Here is a 13,452-nt window from a genome sequence, read left to right on the forward strand (position 1 = left end):
CTGGCAAATAGATGGGGAAGAAATGGAGGTAGTGACAGATTTTATTTTCCTGGGCTCCAAGATCACCACAGATGGGGCCTGCAGCCAAGAAATTAAAAGACACTTGCTCCTGGGGAGGAGACGTATGGCAAATCTAGACAGCATACTAAAAAGCAGAGACATCACGCTGCCAACAAAAGTGCATATAGTCAATGCTATGGTTTTCCCAGTTGCAATGTATGGCTGTGAAAGCTGGACCGTAAGGCATGCTGAACGCTGAAGGATTGAGGCCTTTGAATTGTGGTGTTGGAGGAGACTCCTGCAAGTCCCTTGGACCGCAAGGCAATCAAACCGGTCAGCCCTATAGGAGGTCAACCCTGACTGCTCTTTAGAAGGCCAGATCCTGAAGATGAAACTCAAATACTTTGGCCACCTAATGAGAAGGAAGGTCTCCCCGGAGAAGAGCCTAATGCTGGGAACAATAGATGGCAAAAGAAGGCGGGGACAGCAGAGAAAGAGGTTGCTGGATGGAGTCACTGAAACAGTCGGCATGAGCTTAAGTGGACTCTGGGGGATGGTGGAGGACAGGAAGGCCTGGAGGGATGTTGTCCATGGGGTCCCGATGGGATGGACACGACTTTGCAACTACCTACAACAACAACAACAAACCTCCCACCCCTACCTGGTTCTACATGGCAATTAACTTTAGGAGGGAAAGCCCATTCAGTTGATGCCATTGGAAAGACTGGGTCGTTTTAATGACTTAGCATTGCTTCTACTTGACTGAATTTATCTGAATGTAAAAAAATAGCTTCTACAAACACAGGAGCTCCTACATTCAGAAAAAGGTGTAATTTCCTGATCTGGTCATTCACAGGCTGGATATTCCCACTGCAATCTATAGGAATGAAAAAGTGCTTAACTTTGGCTGGATTGTGTCCAAACTTTATGCGAGTGAAATCATTTAAACCTGTGACACCTTCTTTTAATTGGTGTATTCTTATACATTTGTATGTACATTATTTATTTGATTTTTAAAAATATATGACTGAAGGCTTTTTCCCCACTGCTAATAGGATCAGGCTTTGGTCAGAAATAGCCAAAACAGCACGGAAACAAAGTGTATGGGATGTGTGTCGGGCTGCATGTAGATTCTGTCTCTTATATGATGATTGTCAAATGACAAAAGCCTCAAAGCGCAAAAAAGGTAAGTTATGTACTTACGTGTGCTATTATAGCACTCGGTTATCTTCAAGGCTAATGCAGAGGATGTTTGACTTTGACAATAGGTTATCTTGCTTGGCTGTCAGAGACTGTGTTCAACACCCCCATTAAACTTGAAGAAGGGCAATGAGGCAATCCTGTACAGGCCCAAACATGTCAGAGCTAAAAGTGTGGTAGGGGAGAAGGCTTGTATGTAGGCCTAGTACCACCATCCCATAAGTATGCAGGAATCTATAAAAATACTTGCACATTTTGCTCAAGTCTGTAGGGCACTTGTAAGTGTGTCTGGTGGGACACTCTTACAAGGTTTCCTGCTTTATTGGAATAACTAATTGTGGGGAAATTTATGCATTCATTTGAACGTGAAGGTGGGAAAAGGTGTTGGAAGCAGGACTTGTATGCACCACTTCCCATACTTTTTAACCCTCTTATGGTCTGCCTGTATGCCTGCAACTGGCACAAGATTGTACAGCCCATTAGATCTTGCCTTCCTCAAGGGAAGACAGAACGTCAGCCATACTTACAATAATAAAATCTTCTGTAAGTAGTTTTAGAGTGGTTCTTTGTGTTGGTGGAATTGGTATTCCTAGCTGACAGTTTTAGTTTGGATGTGAATTTCTTTGGTTACTTTAATTTATAAATATTATGTACTTTTGTATAACTAGTAAATTCCCCAAGTATGTAGAAATTCACGCCTTATTTGTGGGTAGTCCACAAGTGGGACTTACAACAGTATATTGCATTATATAATCCTCTCCCATGCATACCTTGGAGGGTTATTTCAGCAGTGTGCCAGCCAGCCAGTCATATTCTCCTCAAGGATATTATAATCTGTTCATGGTTCAAGTTGTCCAACTTCTTTCTCCCTGCTCCAATTTCCCATTTTCCTCTTTCATCTGACATTTAATATTATGTGGCTCCTAGAAAGCACTGGACATGTTAAGTCCACATTTGGCTATACTGTGATTTTCCTTTACTTTTAATTTATAACCATGTATATTTCTGCATGCCTTATTTATTCTCCATATAAGAAGAATCTACTGCCCTTCAAACTCCAAAGTAATAGGCATTTGATTACCTGCATTTGTTATTAGATAATCCTGATCTTTGTGACAGGAGAGAAATCCAAGTAAATTGGCACATGTTGTCTAGCATTTTGAACCGACAAGGAAAAAAGCTATCCTGCCTGTTGGTGGGGTTTGTTTGAGACAAAGCACTCAAAAAACCAAGAGGCAAAACTGCTGTTTGCCTTTGTTTTTTTCCCTTCAGCTGTTTAAATGTCTACATATTGATAGCATTATACCTCAGGTAAATAAGCAGCTTTTTAGTGATTGGCTTTAACATTGGACATATCAATCACACTGGGTTTTATCCCTGCATCTGCTAAATATAATGTTTAAGTAGCTGGTAAAAGGGCTTTTGTTATTTCAAGAGTTTACATACACACAGAGAGAGACAGAGAGAGACAGAGAGAGAGACAGACACACACACACAGAGAGAGAGAGAGAGAGAGAGAGAGAGAGAGAGAGAGAGAGAGAGAGGTTGTCAAAATAACGTCATTTGCTTTTTCTTTAGCATTCAAGAAGAAACCTAGTATGATCATAGTAGAAGATGACCAGGAAGGAAATACGCAAAGAGAATCACCTTCACCCACTAAGATATTCTCTTTGGAAAGAGATTTACTCAGAACTTTAGCAGAAATAAGATTCATTAATGCAGAGGTTAGTAAATTGAGTAAAGGTCCAATTAATTTCCTCTTTCTTTCTGTCCTTGCTTGTATGTGTAATGCTAATAAGGTGGTGATTTCCACTTAAATTAGCTTGCTAGGAAGGTCTACTTCATTATAGAGAAAGGACCATTACAAAATTGGCCAATCCAAACAAACTGCTTATGATGTTTATCTCTTACAAGATTCCACTTCTAAAATTCACAACCTGTGCTGATAGGATTTCTTGCAGGTGAAGTATCACAGGGCTCTCCCCATTATCCCTGCTGTGTATTGGTATGTTATCCAGGATCAGAGATATTTTTTTTAAATTAACTTTTCTGTTTTCTCAGGTTTATGGGTCTTTTTTTCTCAGTAATAAAACTGACTTAAAAGATTCCTTTTCAACTTTTTATGTCCAACTTTGAATCAGCACCAATATTTTGTCAGTTTTACTGTGAATGAAAATGTTATTTATATGTAATTTTTCTTTAAAAATCAAGAATATTGTTGCAGATACTAACTACTGCTTTTAGAATTTTAGCATTTTAGGGATTATTTAAGGCAATTTATATCTTGCCTTTCAGTTAAAAATTATAGCACTTAAGAAAGTTAACTCTACTTCTTAAAAAGATTCTAGATACAAAACATGATACAATCATATAAAAAGTCCAAGTTGCAAATTAAAAGCTAGAATTAAGATAAATATGCATTAATATATATTACATTATTTGTTCTTATACATTATTTAAAAATGTATGTTTCTGGAATGAAGATAGAGGCGTTGACTTTAGAAATTTGCTGTTTTCTAATCCTTTATGATGGCCAGATGTTAAATTGACTTTTGTTCATCCCTAGCAATGGAAGACTGAAAAGGCCAGCATCATAGGATTTTTCCATGTACACTAGCTTGAGAAACATGTATGTCTCCCACTGTGAAAATATTAGAGCCTTTAACAAGCCTTTTCTGTAGATTTCTAGGGTTTCTTAGCTCATTACAGTTTGACAGTGTCTTGTCTTGTGCTTTTCATAACAGCAAGTGCCAAAGAATCTTTTCTGGCCTTGAGAGGTAGTTTATTTTGGTTAGTTTATTTTGTCTGTTATGTATTAACTGGAAAGACTCTCAACCTTCCATGCTCTTCCTTCTCCCTCCTTTGTTACCTCTTTCTGTGCATTCCAAACTTTTGCTTCTTCATTTTAAACTAATATAATGTCTGATCTTCAGAAACTCTGGTTTGCTAAAACTCTGTGAGAGCAAACTAGGCTCAAAATGTGATTTTTAGATCCTGGTTTGTTCACTAACTAACGTTTAAAGAAACTTTAGTTCCCTGAGTTCAGATACTACTGGAACTGTGGTTAATTCAAAATAAAAAATAGAACTTCCCATTTCTTCCTGAGGCATCTGAAGGAGCAGGTAACAGAAGGGCTGATCCTGCAGTCTCGAGACTTGCCTTACACAACTCAGAAATATATAAATGCATGTGTGCAGAAGGGTGTTCTCAGTGGCTATTCTGAGAACAAGATGGGAAGCCTTTGGGTCTGGATTTTTCCCTAGGATTCAGTTGCAAATATGTACTTGAGAAGATTATCACCTGTGCCTGCTAACACTGCCTAATATATTGTCCATACTGTGTTTACTCCTTTTTTTCTGTGTGCTAATTCTAGGCTACAATTCATTTACTAAGAACGGAAGGTGTTGAGCTGAACAATCATGCTGTCTTCCCTGTAGAGACAAGTCTGCAGTCTGCAGGACACTGTATGCCACAAACCGGGCATGAATCAGAATGGAATACATACAGGTAGCTTAGTTAAAGAATTAATGCTTGTTTTAATTATATTTTCAAAATAATTAGATCAGTTCTGGAGAAATCCCGTTCAAGTCAGACGTAAGCCCCATTAGATATATTTGCATGCCATGCCAACCCAATACTTTACATACATGTCCTGGCAATAAGCCACAATGGGTTGGTTGTTCTCCAAACAACAAAGGGTGCACCTGACAGAATCCTTGTGACTTGCAGTTACCTTTTTGTCACTTTTTTGGAGGGATACTGCAAAGGCCAGCTTAACAGCTGGCTTGGCAACCACTAGCAGTCCTTTCAAAGTGTTCAACTAGCTAGCTGTCAAACCTCTGACTTCTTTCAAAAAGGGGAGGAATTGGCAGGGCTTCCCATGATTTCTTCACAGGGACATCGGCAAAAATACATATGTTGTGTGAACCTAGACACTGAGTGCAACAGAACAAGTGTATAGTACTGCAATTTTAGATACCTAAATTTAAGTTTGAATTTTAAATGTCACTGCTGTTTCTTAAAATTTTGCTAAAGATATTTCAGTATTCTAAATGGAAATCCATTCTGCTAAATCAGTGTGTTTGGCTCTGTAATGAAATTTCAGTGTTGTTTTCCTTTCCATCCCTTAATTTTTCAAGTAACTAAGGAGTTTATCATGTGAACAGAGAAAAGGTCCTACAACTCTCAGCCATGATGCGGCATACTGGGAGTTACAGGATTTTACTTCTGTCTAAACACTCATAATATTGAGCCCTAATATTGACAGGAATACACACCGCTTTTGAGGAAAACACATTCTTCTTTTCCTTTATTGGTGAAAATTGCATTCTTAGAATCCACTGAAATTTAATTTTCCTTTAGATTTATCATAATTGTAAGTACAGATTATGACCTCTACCCCCTTCTCACTCAATCCAAGTATAAAAAGTTCAAGTATAGAAAGGCAGACTTCCTACAACCCCACAGAGTCAAATCTTTGCCTGAATTTTTCAATACATGAATTTGAGATAATTTCAGACAAGTCTCGAGTCATAAGGAAGTATAAAAATGTACCATTTTTAGTAATTAGAATAACTTATAGTTACACCTTTCTCTCTGTTATGGAAATCTCCTAACTATTTTGGTAGCCTTTTGATTCCTAAGGGTACAGTCTTATGCATATTTAGCTACAAATAAGTCCACTGAATTCAGTGGAACTTATTTCAGAGTAAGCACGGGGTGGAGTGGGGGTGGGAGGGAAGGGTATGAGACAAGAAATCCTGTAGTCCTCATTTTTTAGGATGGGGAAATATTCAGATAATGAATATTTCCTGCTTGTGGTTTGGAAGTTAGATCTGTGTCACTTGAAAGAATTAGTAAACAAGAGTTCTTCTTTGTGGTCTCTGTGCAGAGTCTGAGACAGAGCATTTTGGTGGAAGCACTTCCCCCTCCCCCCATGTGGTGTATAAAGGTGGTGCGCCTTTATATAGGGGCTCCTGCCTCCAGTGAACAGGGCTCATTTTTGACTGCCACCTTGGGTGTCTTGGATTTGTTCTGACCCTAGTTTTACCTCACAACTTAGAACACTTTTTTCTCTCAATTTACTTCACTAAAAACATTTTGCTAAAGAAGCAAAAACATTTGCTTCTTCTCTTCACTATAACCTTAACCTATCCTATATAATAAAAAAAATGAAATAAAAAACCCTTCTATCTTCTATCTAACCCTACTCTCTGTCTTAACCATTAACAGTCTTTCTCTACACCCCCTTCCCTCCCACAATGTTTTCTAATTTCCCCCTATGACATTCACGGCAGCAATTTGAAAGTACATGCACTGTGGCACCAAAATGCCCTCCACGGATGGGCTCTCTTTCTTTTCTGCTTGGGAGAAGATCACAGGGTAGATTCCTGCCTACATCACCAAGCTTTTACAAAGCAGCCAAGAAAAAACTGGGCGGAGTGCCTTTAGCAAGAAATGTGGACGAGGGCATTACAGTCACCTCTAGTCCTTCTGTCTCAAAGACAATTCCAAGCTCTCACCCACCATCAGCAGCTGCTGATGCTCCACTAGCTGAGAAAGTGAAAGCTGGGCTGGCAGCTACTGAAAAAAGGCTGAAAAGAGGATCAAACATGGCCTCAAAATGCTGACCAAAAGTGGTGCCAAAATGGTGGGGGAAAAGGCAACAGAAAAACCAACGAAAAAGGCTCTGTGCCATTCACTGACATGGGACCAATTGCTCGTTTGCTCTGCGGTGCAATCAGTGGAGCTTGGACCAACTGCATCACTGGCTCCTCCACCTCAAATGGCACCCCCACCATCAGGATCAAGGGTCCGAGCAGAGCAAATGACTATGCACTCATTTTCAGAGAGTGAAATAAAATATTCTCCACCAGCAACTCTGCTAGGATCACCTCAGCCCGATCCCTGGACCATCTTATGAGCTGATTTCACCAACAGTTCCCTGTGGCTCTAGCCTGAATAAAGGAGATGCCTTTTGATGAAGGTCTCTTCAGTGCCCAAACCTATGAGAAGTTGGATAGCATGCAAAAGTCAAGCACAGTGGCAAGAAGAATGGGCTTCATACCCCAGAGATCAAGAACATGTAAGTGGCCATGGGGCCCATCTTATTACCCCAGCAGAAATCAGCCATACTACCTGGCTCACTAGCAGCGACCACCCACACAACAAAGTTGGGATGCTGCACCCTCATACCCAGCAGTCCACACACACACACACACACACACACACACAAGTGGATGTTGAGAGGCAATGTTGCTGACCACCAACTTAAACCAATCCCTCATTGCTATTAAGAATTTTGTTCAAAGGCCACCTAAGAACTTTCCTTCCCCAGTAGGAAGACATAACATTAGACAGATTGGTATTTTCCATTATTTAATTCAGGTACTGCATTCGCATCAGTTCCACCACTCGGGATCATACACACTACCTTTCCATTAGCTACCTTATAAAAGGGAGTGATTCAGTTTGTCCAACCATCCAATCTCCAGTGGAGATTCTACTCCCGATATCTTACCATCCTGAAGAAGGACAGTGACCTCCGTCCTGTATTGGATCTTAGAGGTGTGAATTTGTACATTCCACAGAAGAAGTTCTACATGATTTCTCTAATGACTGTACTACCCTTGTTAAGACAAGGGGACTGGTTCACATCAGTAGACTTAAAGGATGTATACTTTCATGTTTCTATCCACCCAGAACACGAACATTTCCTATGGTTCTGTATCAGTACCAAAAGTTACACATTTTGTTTGCTTTCATTTGATCTTGCCACAGCCCTGAATGTATTCATGAAATACATGGTGGTAGTCTGTGCACACCTTTGGGTTCAAGGGATTAGGATATGCCCATACTTAGATGACTAGCTCTTGGCCGCCCCATCTGTAGTGGACTTGAGGCCTCAGTTCACACTACATATTGTCTCTTACATAAACTAGGACTATATATTAATGATGAAAATCTATACTTTCTCTCTCCCAGTCTATCCTGTATTTCAGTGACAGACTGGATTCTGTGGACAGCCAGGCATACCTGGCCCTAGACAGAGCATCAGCTCTATCCAGGTTGGCCCTGTGCCTCCAAACAGAAGCCAGATCTGCAGCACACCAGATGCAACAAACTCCTGGGACTAATGGCAGCTACAGTCTCAGTCATACAACATGCTCACCTGCAAATGAGACTTCTCCAGGTATGGTTTCTTTGAGCCTACTGACCAAATGGAAATGCTTGACTGTCCCTTGGTCAGAATGGTCCAGTCTCACTTGGTGGATTATGCAGTAAAACCTCTCCAATGAGGTTTCTAGCCTTTACCCGCAAGTAACCAGACTTGACCATAACAACAGATGCTTCCTCTTGGGGATGGGGGACACAGCGCACTGTAAAGAAACTCATGGATTATGAAGCAACCAAAACCATATCAACTTCTTGGAGCTTCTTGCAGTACAAAAAACATTGCTGTCCTTTGAACAAGTACTCAAGAACAGCCATATTCAGATAATGTCGGACAATACCACAGTAGTGTATTATCTAAATGAACAAAGGGGGACTTGTGACCTATCCCTGACCCAACTTACACTATCAATATGGTACTGGTACTTAGAATGGAACACAACAATTGTGACAGGCCGCCTAGCAAGAATTTATAACAAACTGACCAACAGTCTGAGCAGAAGGCTAGACATGACTCACAGTTGGGAATTATATCCAGAAGTTGTAAAACAGCTCTTTACAGCATGAGAAATACTGTCCATGGACCTATTTCCAACACCAAGCAATATGGTGTGCCGACATTTCTGTTCTCGAGCTGGAGCTGGCATTGGATCCATGGGTGATGCATTCCTTATACATTGGAACAGGACACTCTTTTATCTGTTCCCTGCATTTCAGACTGACTGCATTCTAGTGACCCCATGGTGGCCGCAACAGGCATGACTTGCAAACCTTCTTTTCCTGTCCAACTGAGAATTTACTCGACTCCCAATGAGATCAGACATTATATCTCAGGACAGTTGACTATTCTTATACCCAGACATTGAGACCCTACATCAAAGAGCAAGAAGGATACCAGACAGACAAGGGAGCTCTCCTGTGGCCCAAGATATGGTTAATCCTCAACACTGCACTCAAAGCAAACACCAGGCACATCATCCATCCATAAAATTCTCCCTTTCCTGCATGGCCTTCATCTCAATGGTTTGAAAATGTCCTCGATTAGGGTATACTTAGCAGCTATGTCCTCCTCTTATAGAATGGTCAAGGGACACTCAGTTTTTTGGCACCTTCTCACCAAGACTGTTCCTCAACTGCTCAACCTTGTACCCCTGACCCAATCAATCGTGCCAGGATGGAGCCTTTCAGTGGTTCTGCAAGCTCTCACAAAGCCCTCCTTCAGACCCTTAGCTACCATCAACCACCATGTTCTCTCCTGGAAGGTGGTGTTTTTAGTAGCCATCACTTCAGCCAGATGGGCTAGTGAGCTATGCACTCTCCAAATTGACCCACCATTCCTTGTCTTCCATAAGGACAAGGCAGTTTTCTGATCAGATGCAAGGTTATTTCAAGTTTCCGCTTGAACCAAGGCAGAACCTTACCAGCTTTCTTTCTGACACCATCCAGTCTGATGGAAACAGCTCTCCACACACCGGATGTTCGAAGGGGCCTAGCCTTTTATCACTTCTCCACAGAACCATTCCACCAATCCAGAAGACTATTTGTCTCGTGGAAAAATCAGAAGGCGGCCTCATAACTCCACAAAGACTAACTCACTGGATTGTAGAAACCATCAAACTAGCCTACCAACTAGCCAAACTGGAACTCCCAGAAAAACCCAATGGCACACTCTACCAGAGCAGTAGCTACATCCCCAGTGCTACACAGTGGCATACTGGTAAAAGATTTATGCAGAGCTGCAACTTGGTCCAATCCTTCAACATACATTTGGCACTACTGGCTCAATGTCAGAGCCAGACAAGACTGCTTCTTTGGATGGGCAATCTTATCAACAGCCCTCTACTGACAACACTGTTCCACTTCCATTTCACAGTAAGCTTGCTAATTGCACATATGTGAAATGCACACAGAAGAAGAAAGTGAGGTTGCTTAACAGTAACCGACATTTCTTCAAGTGGCCATCTGTGCATTCAGACAACCTGCCCACTGGCCCTGCATTGATGTTGATAATCATAATCATCCAAGGCATTTTTCCCTTCTCCCCACCCGCCTTTCCATCCATGCCATAGTGATGCAGAGAGGGCCAGAAACAGCCACCCCTTCTCCAGTTCCAAGGCCAAAGTGACAGTCTTGGGGAAAGTGGCAGGAGCCCTGCCTTTATATGCCACATGGGATAAGGGGGTGGACTCCCACCAAAACTCTTAGCCAGGGGAATCTCTCTTTCCCTGACAACAGGCCCACATAAGCCCCAGCCCACATGTGTGCATGCACAGATGCCCACTTGAAGAATGGCAGCTACAGGTAAGCAACCTTACTTTCTTCACTAAGCACAGAATGCAGGTGAAATTTTTTATATTATTCAGATACTCTTTTGCACCTACAGATGGGGCAGTCTCATTCCTACATCAAGAAGCTATCTGAAGATAATCTGGAGAATTCTTCAGTGGCCTTCATTAAGTGCATAATACATTTTTATATCTCTCCTACAGTTAAATCCATTTGAACACAGTTTTGTGAAAGATTCAGGCTCCAAGGCAGCATTAATTTGTTAAATCTCAGACATCAAAATTATGGAATTTATGTTGACATGTGATTCTAACATATATTGAATTCTACACACAACCCTATTTCTCATTAGTCTTGCTATAGGATGTTTGAAAAAACTACTTTGTGGTATTTTTTTTAAATAACATAAATCCACTCAAAAAAATGCTCTCATGCTTTGAACTCTCTGATGGCATCTTTTTACAGACTTGCTTTGCAAAAAGTTTAGGTGCTCAGGGTCAACTGCTTTTTTATGCACTGTCTGATAGATACTTTAATGATAAAACCCATACTTTGAAATAGAGAACTCTGAAATATATCTTTTCCTTTAATTAAAAAAGCAAAGGTTTTCAACCAACTTGGAGCCAGGAAGACACACATTAGTTAAATAAAAATGACATGTGATTCATGAGACATGACAGCTGCCACTGGGAATGTTGCTGGAAGCTATATGGCTGCATATTTCAGCTTTCCAGCAAAGCAGAGCAAAGTGGTTAACTGATATTTCATGTCCTCAGGAATGCTGTCACTGTAGATAAATTAGCTACAGAGCTGCAAAAACTAAAATGCAGCAGGCTTACATTAAAATAATTAGAAATCAGTATATGACTTAAGAAAATTTTGCACTAAATAAGTAATGGGCAATTATTTTCTTATTTTTACATCTGCTATTTACATCTAAATTACTGCTTTTCTCTTGCCAACATATACACTTTGCCTGAACATGCTAAGTAATAACTCCTAAATTTGGGCACCAGATTGACAACCCTCACAGTCAGAATATTTGTTGGAAAGAAAAGCAAAAAACTGTGGTTCCGATATCTCTTAAAGAGCAATCTTGTGGTACCCCAGGCACCAAAGGAGTGAGTGGAAATCCCTTTACAAGATCATAAATAAAGTTCCATCCTTAGTGGGAAAGATATGATCTCAGAGTCACCCTCCTGGCCTTTCCTGTTCACCATGAAAGAATTCTGTGGACTGGAATATATGATAGCATTTGGAAATAATCATGTTTCCACTAAATAATCGTGTTGCGTGATGCTCCTAAACAGATAAGTCCTTCATATATGCATTTTGTATTTTATTGTCTTCAGTTTTGGGTGATTTTAAAATCCTTCTTTATTGTGACTTCTTAGCAGCTGGATAGACCATTTATCTAAATATGCTATGGAAAACTTTTTACGGGCTGCCAAAATTGGAGAAGAGTTAAATGAATCCTGGATTGTGCATAACACTGTGGTGTATGTCTTAAACCACAATAAGCATCTGATTGCTTCAAAAAGGCAAAGAGAAATAGTTGAACCTCTGCATATACTTTTCAATGCAATTAGGAATACTGGGCATTGTGGGTAAGTTTTGAAAGAGTTAATTGAATCTTTCACTTTTCTTTTTAAGGCATATAATCATGGTAGGCAGATTTTAATCTCTTTCTATCAATGCCACTTTTACCATGCTGTACCTCAGGTTCACTGAAAGACATTGGAACTTTTTTGTATTATTACTAGCTTGCTTCAACTGGCAGAACAAACTTCACTCAGTTTCTATCTGTTGTAGTCATCCAGCTCTCATCAGTTTAAAAAAGTGAATAAGGAGAGCTTTTGTATGTGACAGCTGGGTTGAATAGTAGTCATGAAAGAGCATTGTAATGAAGAAAAATATTGTATGTAAAAAAATGCAAGGACCCTTTTACTCTATATAGAATGTTTTGGCATTCAGGCAGAAGTTGGTGGGTACATGCAGGTTTGATGAGTGTTGTCCATTATAAAGAGTAATTGAAGTCAACCTGATACATTATTTTAAGTTTATAAAAGTTATAGTTTTATAAAAATGAAGGCAAAGAGAATCTCTGATGTGGGTCAGTTATATATCATACATGTTTAACTACCATATAAGCTATTATGGAAGTCTTTCTCATGATTTATAACTTATACAATCCTAATTGTATCTCGAGATTGTATCTTCTCCTTCATGGATCACTGCGTTGTCGTGGCGAAGGGGCTTGCATAGCTCAATGAAGCTGTGAGCTATGGCATGCAGGGCCACCCAAGACGGATAGGTCATAGCAGAGAGCTCTGACAAAATGTGATCCATTGGAGAAGGAAATGGCAACCCAATCCAGTATCTTTGCCATGAAAACCCCATAGACAGCACCAAAAGGCAAAAAGATATGATGCCTGAAGAAGAGCCCCTCAGGTCGGAAGGTGTCCAATATGCTACTGGAGAAGAGCAGAGGGCTAGTACTAGTAGCGCCAGAAAGAATGAAGCGACTGGGTCAAAGCCGAAAGGACGCTCAGTTGCAGATGTATCTGGTGGTGAAAGGAGAGTCCGATGCTGCAAAGATCTATACTCCATAGGAACATGGAATGTAAGATCCATGAATCAAGGCAAGCTGGATGTGGTCAAACAAGAGATGACAAGACTGAACATCGACATCTTAGGAATCAGTGAACTAAAATGGACAGGAATGGGTGAATTTAATTCAGATGACCATCAGGTATACTACTGCGGGCAAGAATCCCTCAGAAGAAATGGAGT

The 13,452-nt window shown here is 40.4% G+C and overlaps 1 protein-coding gene across 1 annotated transcript in view; it reads left to right on the forward strand.

The window, feature by feature from the left end:
* CFAP46 (cilia and flagella associated protein 46) overlaps positions 1-13,452 on the forward strand; it is a 150,475-nt gene that overhangs the window by 22,706 nt on the left and 114,317 nt on the right. Inside the window, exons 15-18 of the mRNA XM_044420088.1 lie at positions 1,056-1,186; positions 2,779-2,924; positions 4,574-4,707; positions 12,054-12,266. Coding sequence (XP_044276023.1) covers positions 1,056-1,186; positions 2,779-2,924; positions 4,574-4,707; positions 12,054-12,266 — 624 coding nt within the window. The remainder of the gene's footprint in view (positions 1-1,055; positions 1,187-2,778; positions 2,925-4,573; positions 4,708-12,053; positions 12,267-13,452) is intronic.

This window comes from Varanus komodoensis, unplaced genomic scaffold (genome assembly GCF_004798865.1).
Source record: "Varanus komodoensis strain SLA01 unplaced genomic scaffold, ASM479886v1 scaffold11, whole genome shotgun sequence".
In the NCBI taxonomy this organism is placed as follows: domain Eukaryota; kingdom Metazoa; phylum Chordata; class Lepidosauria; order Squamata; family Varanidae; genus Varanus; species Varanus komodoensis.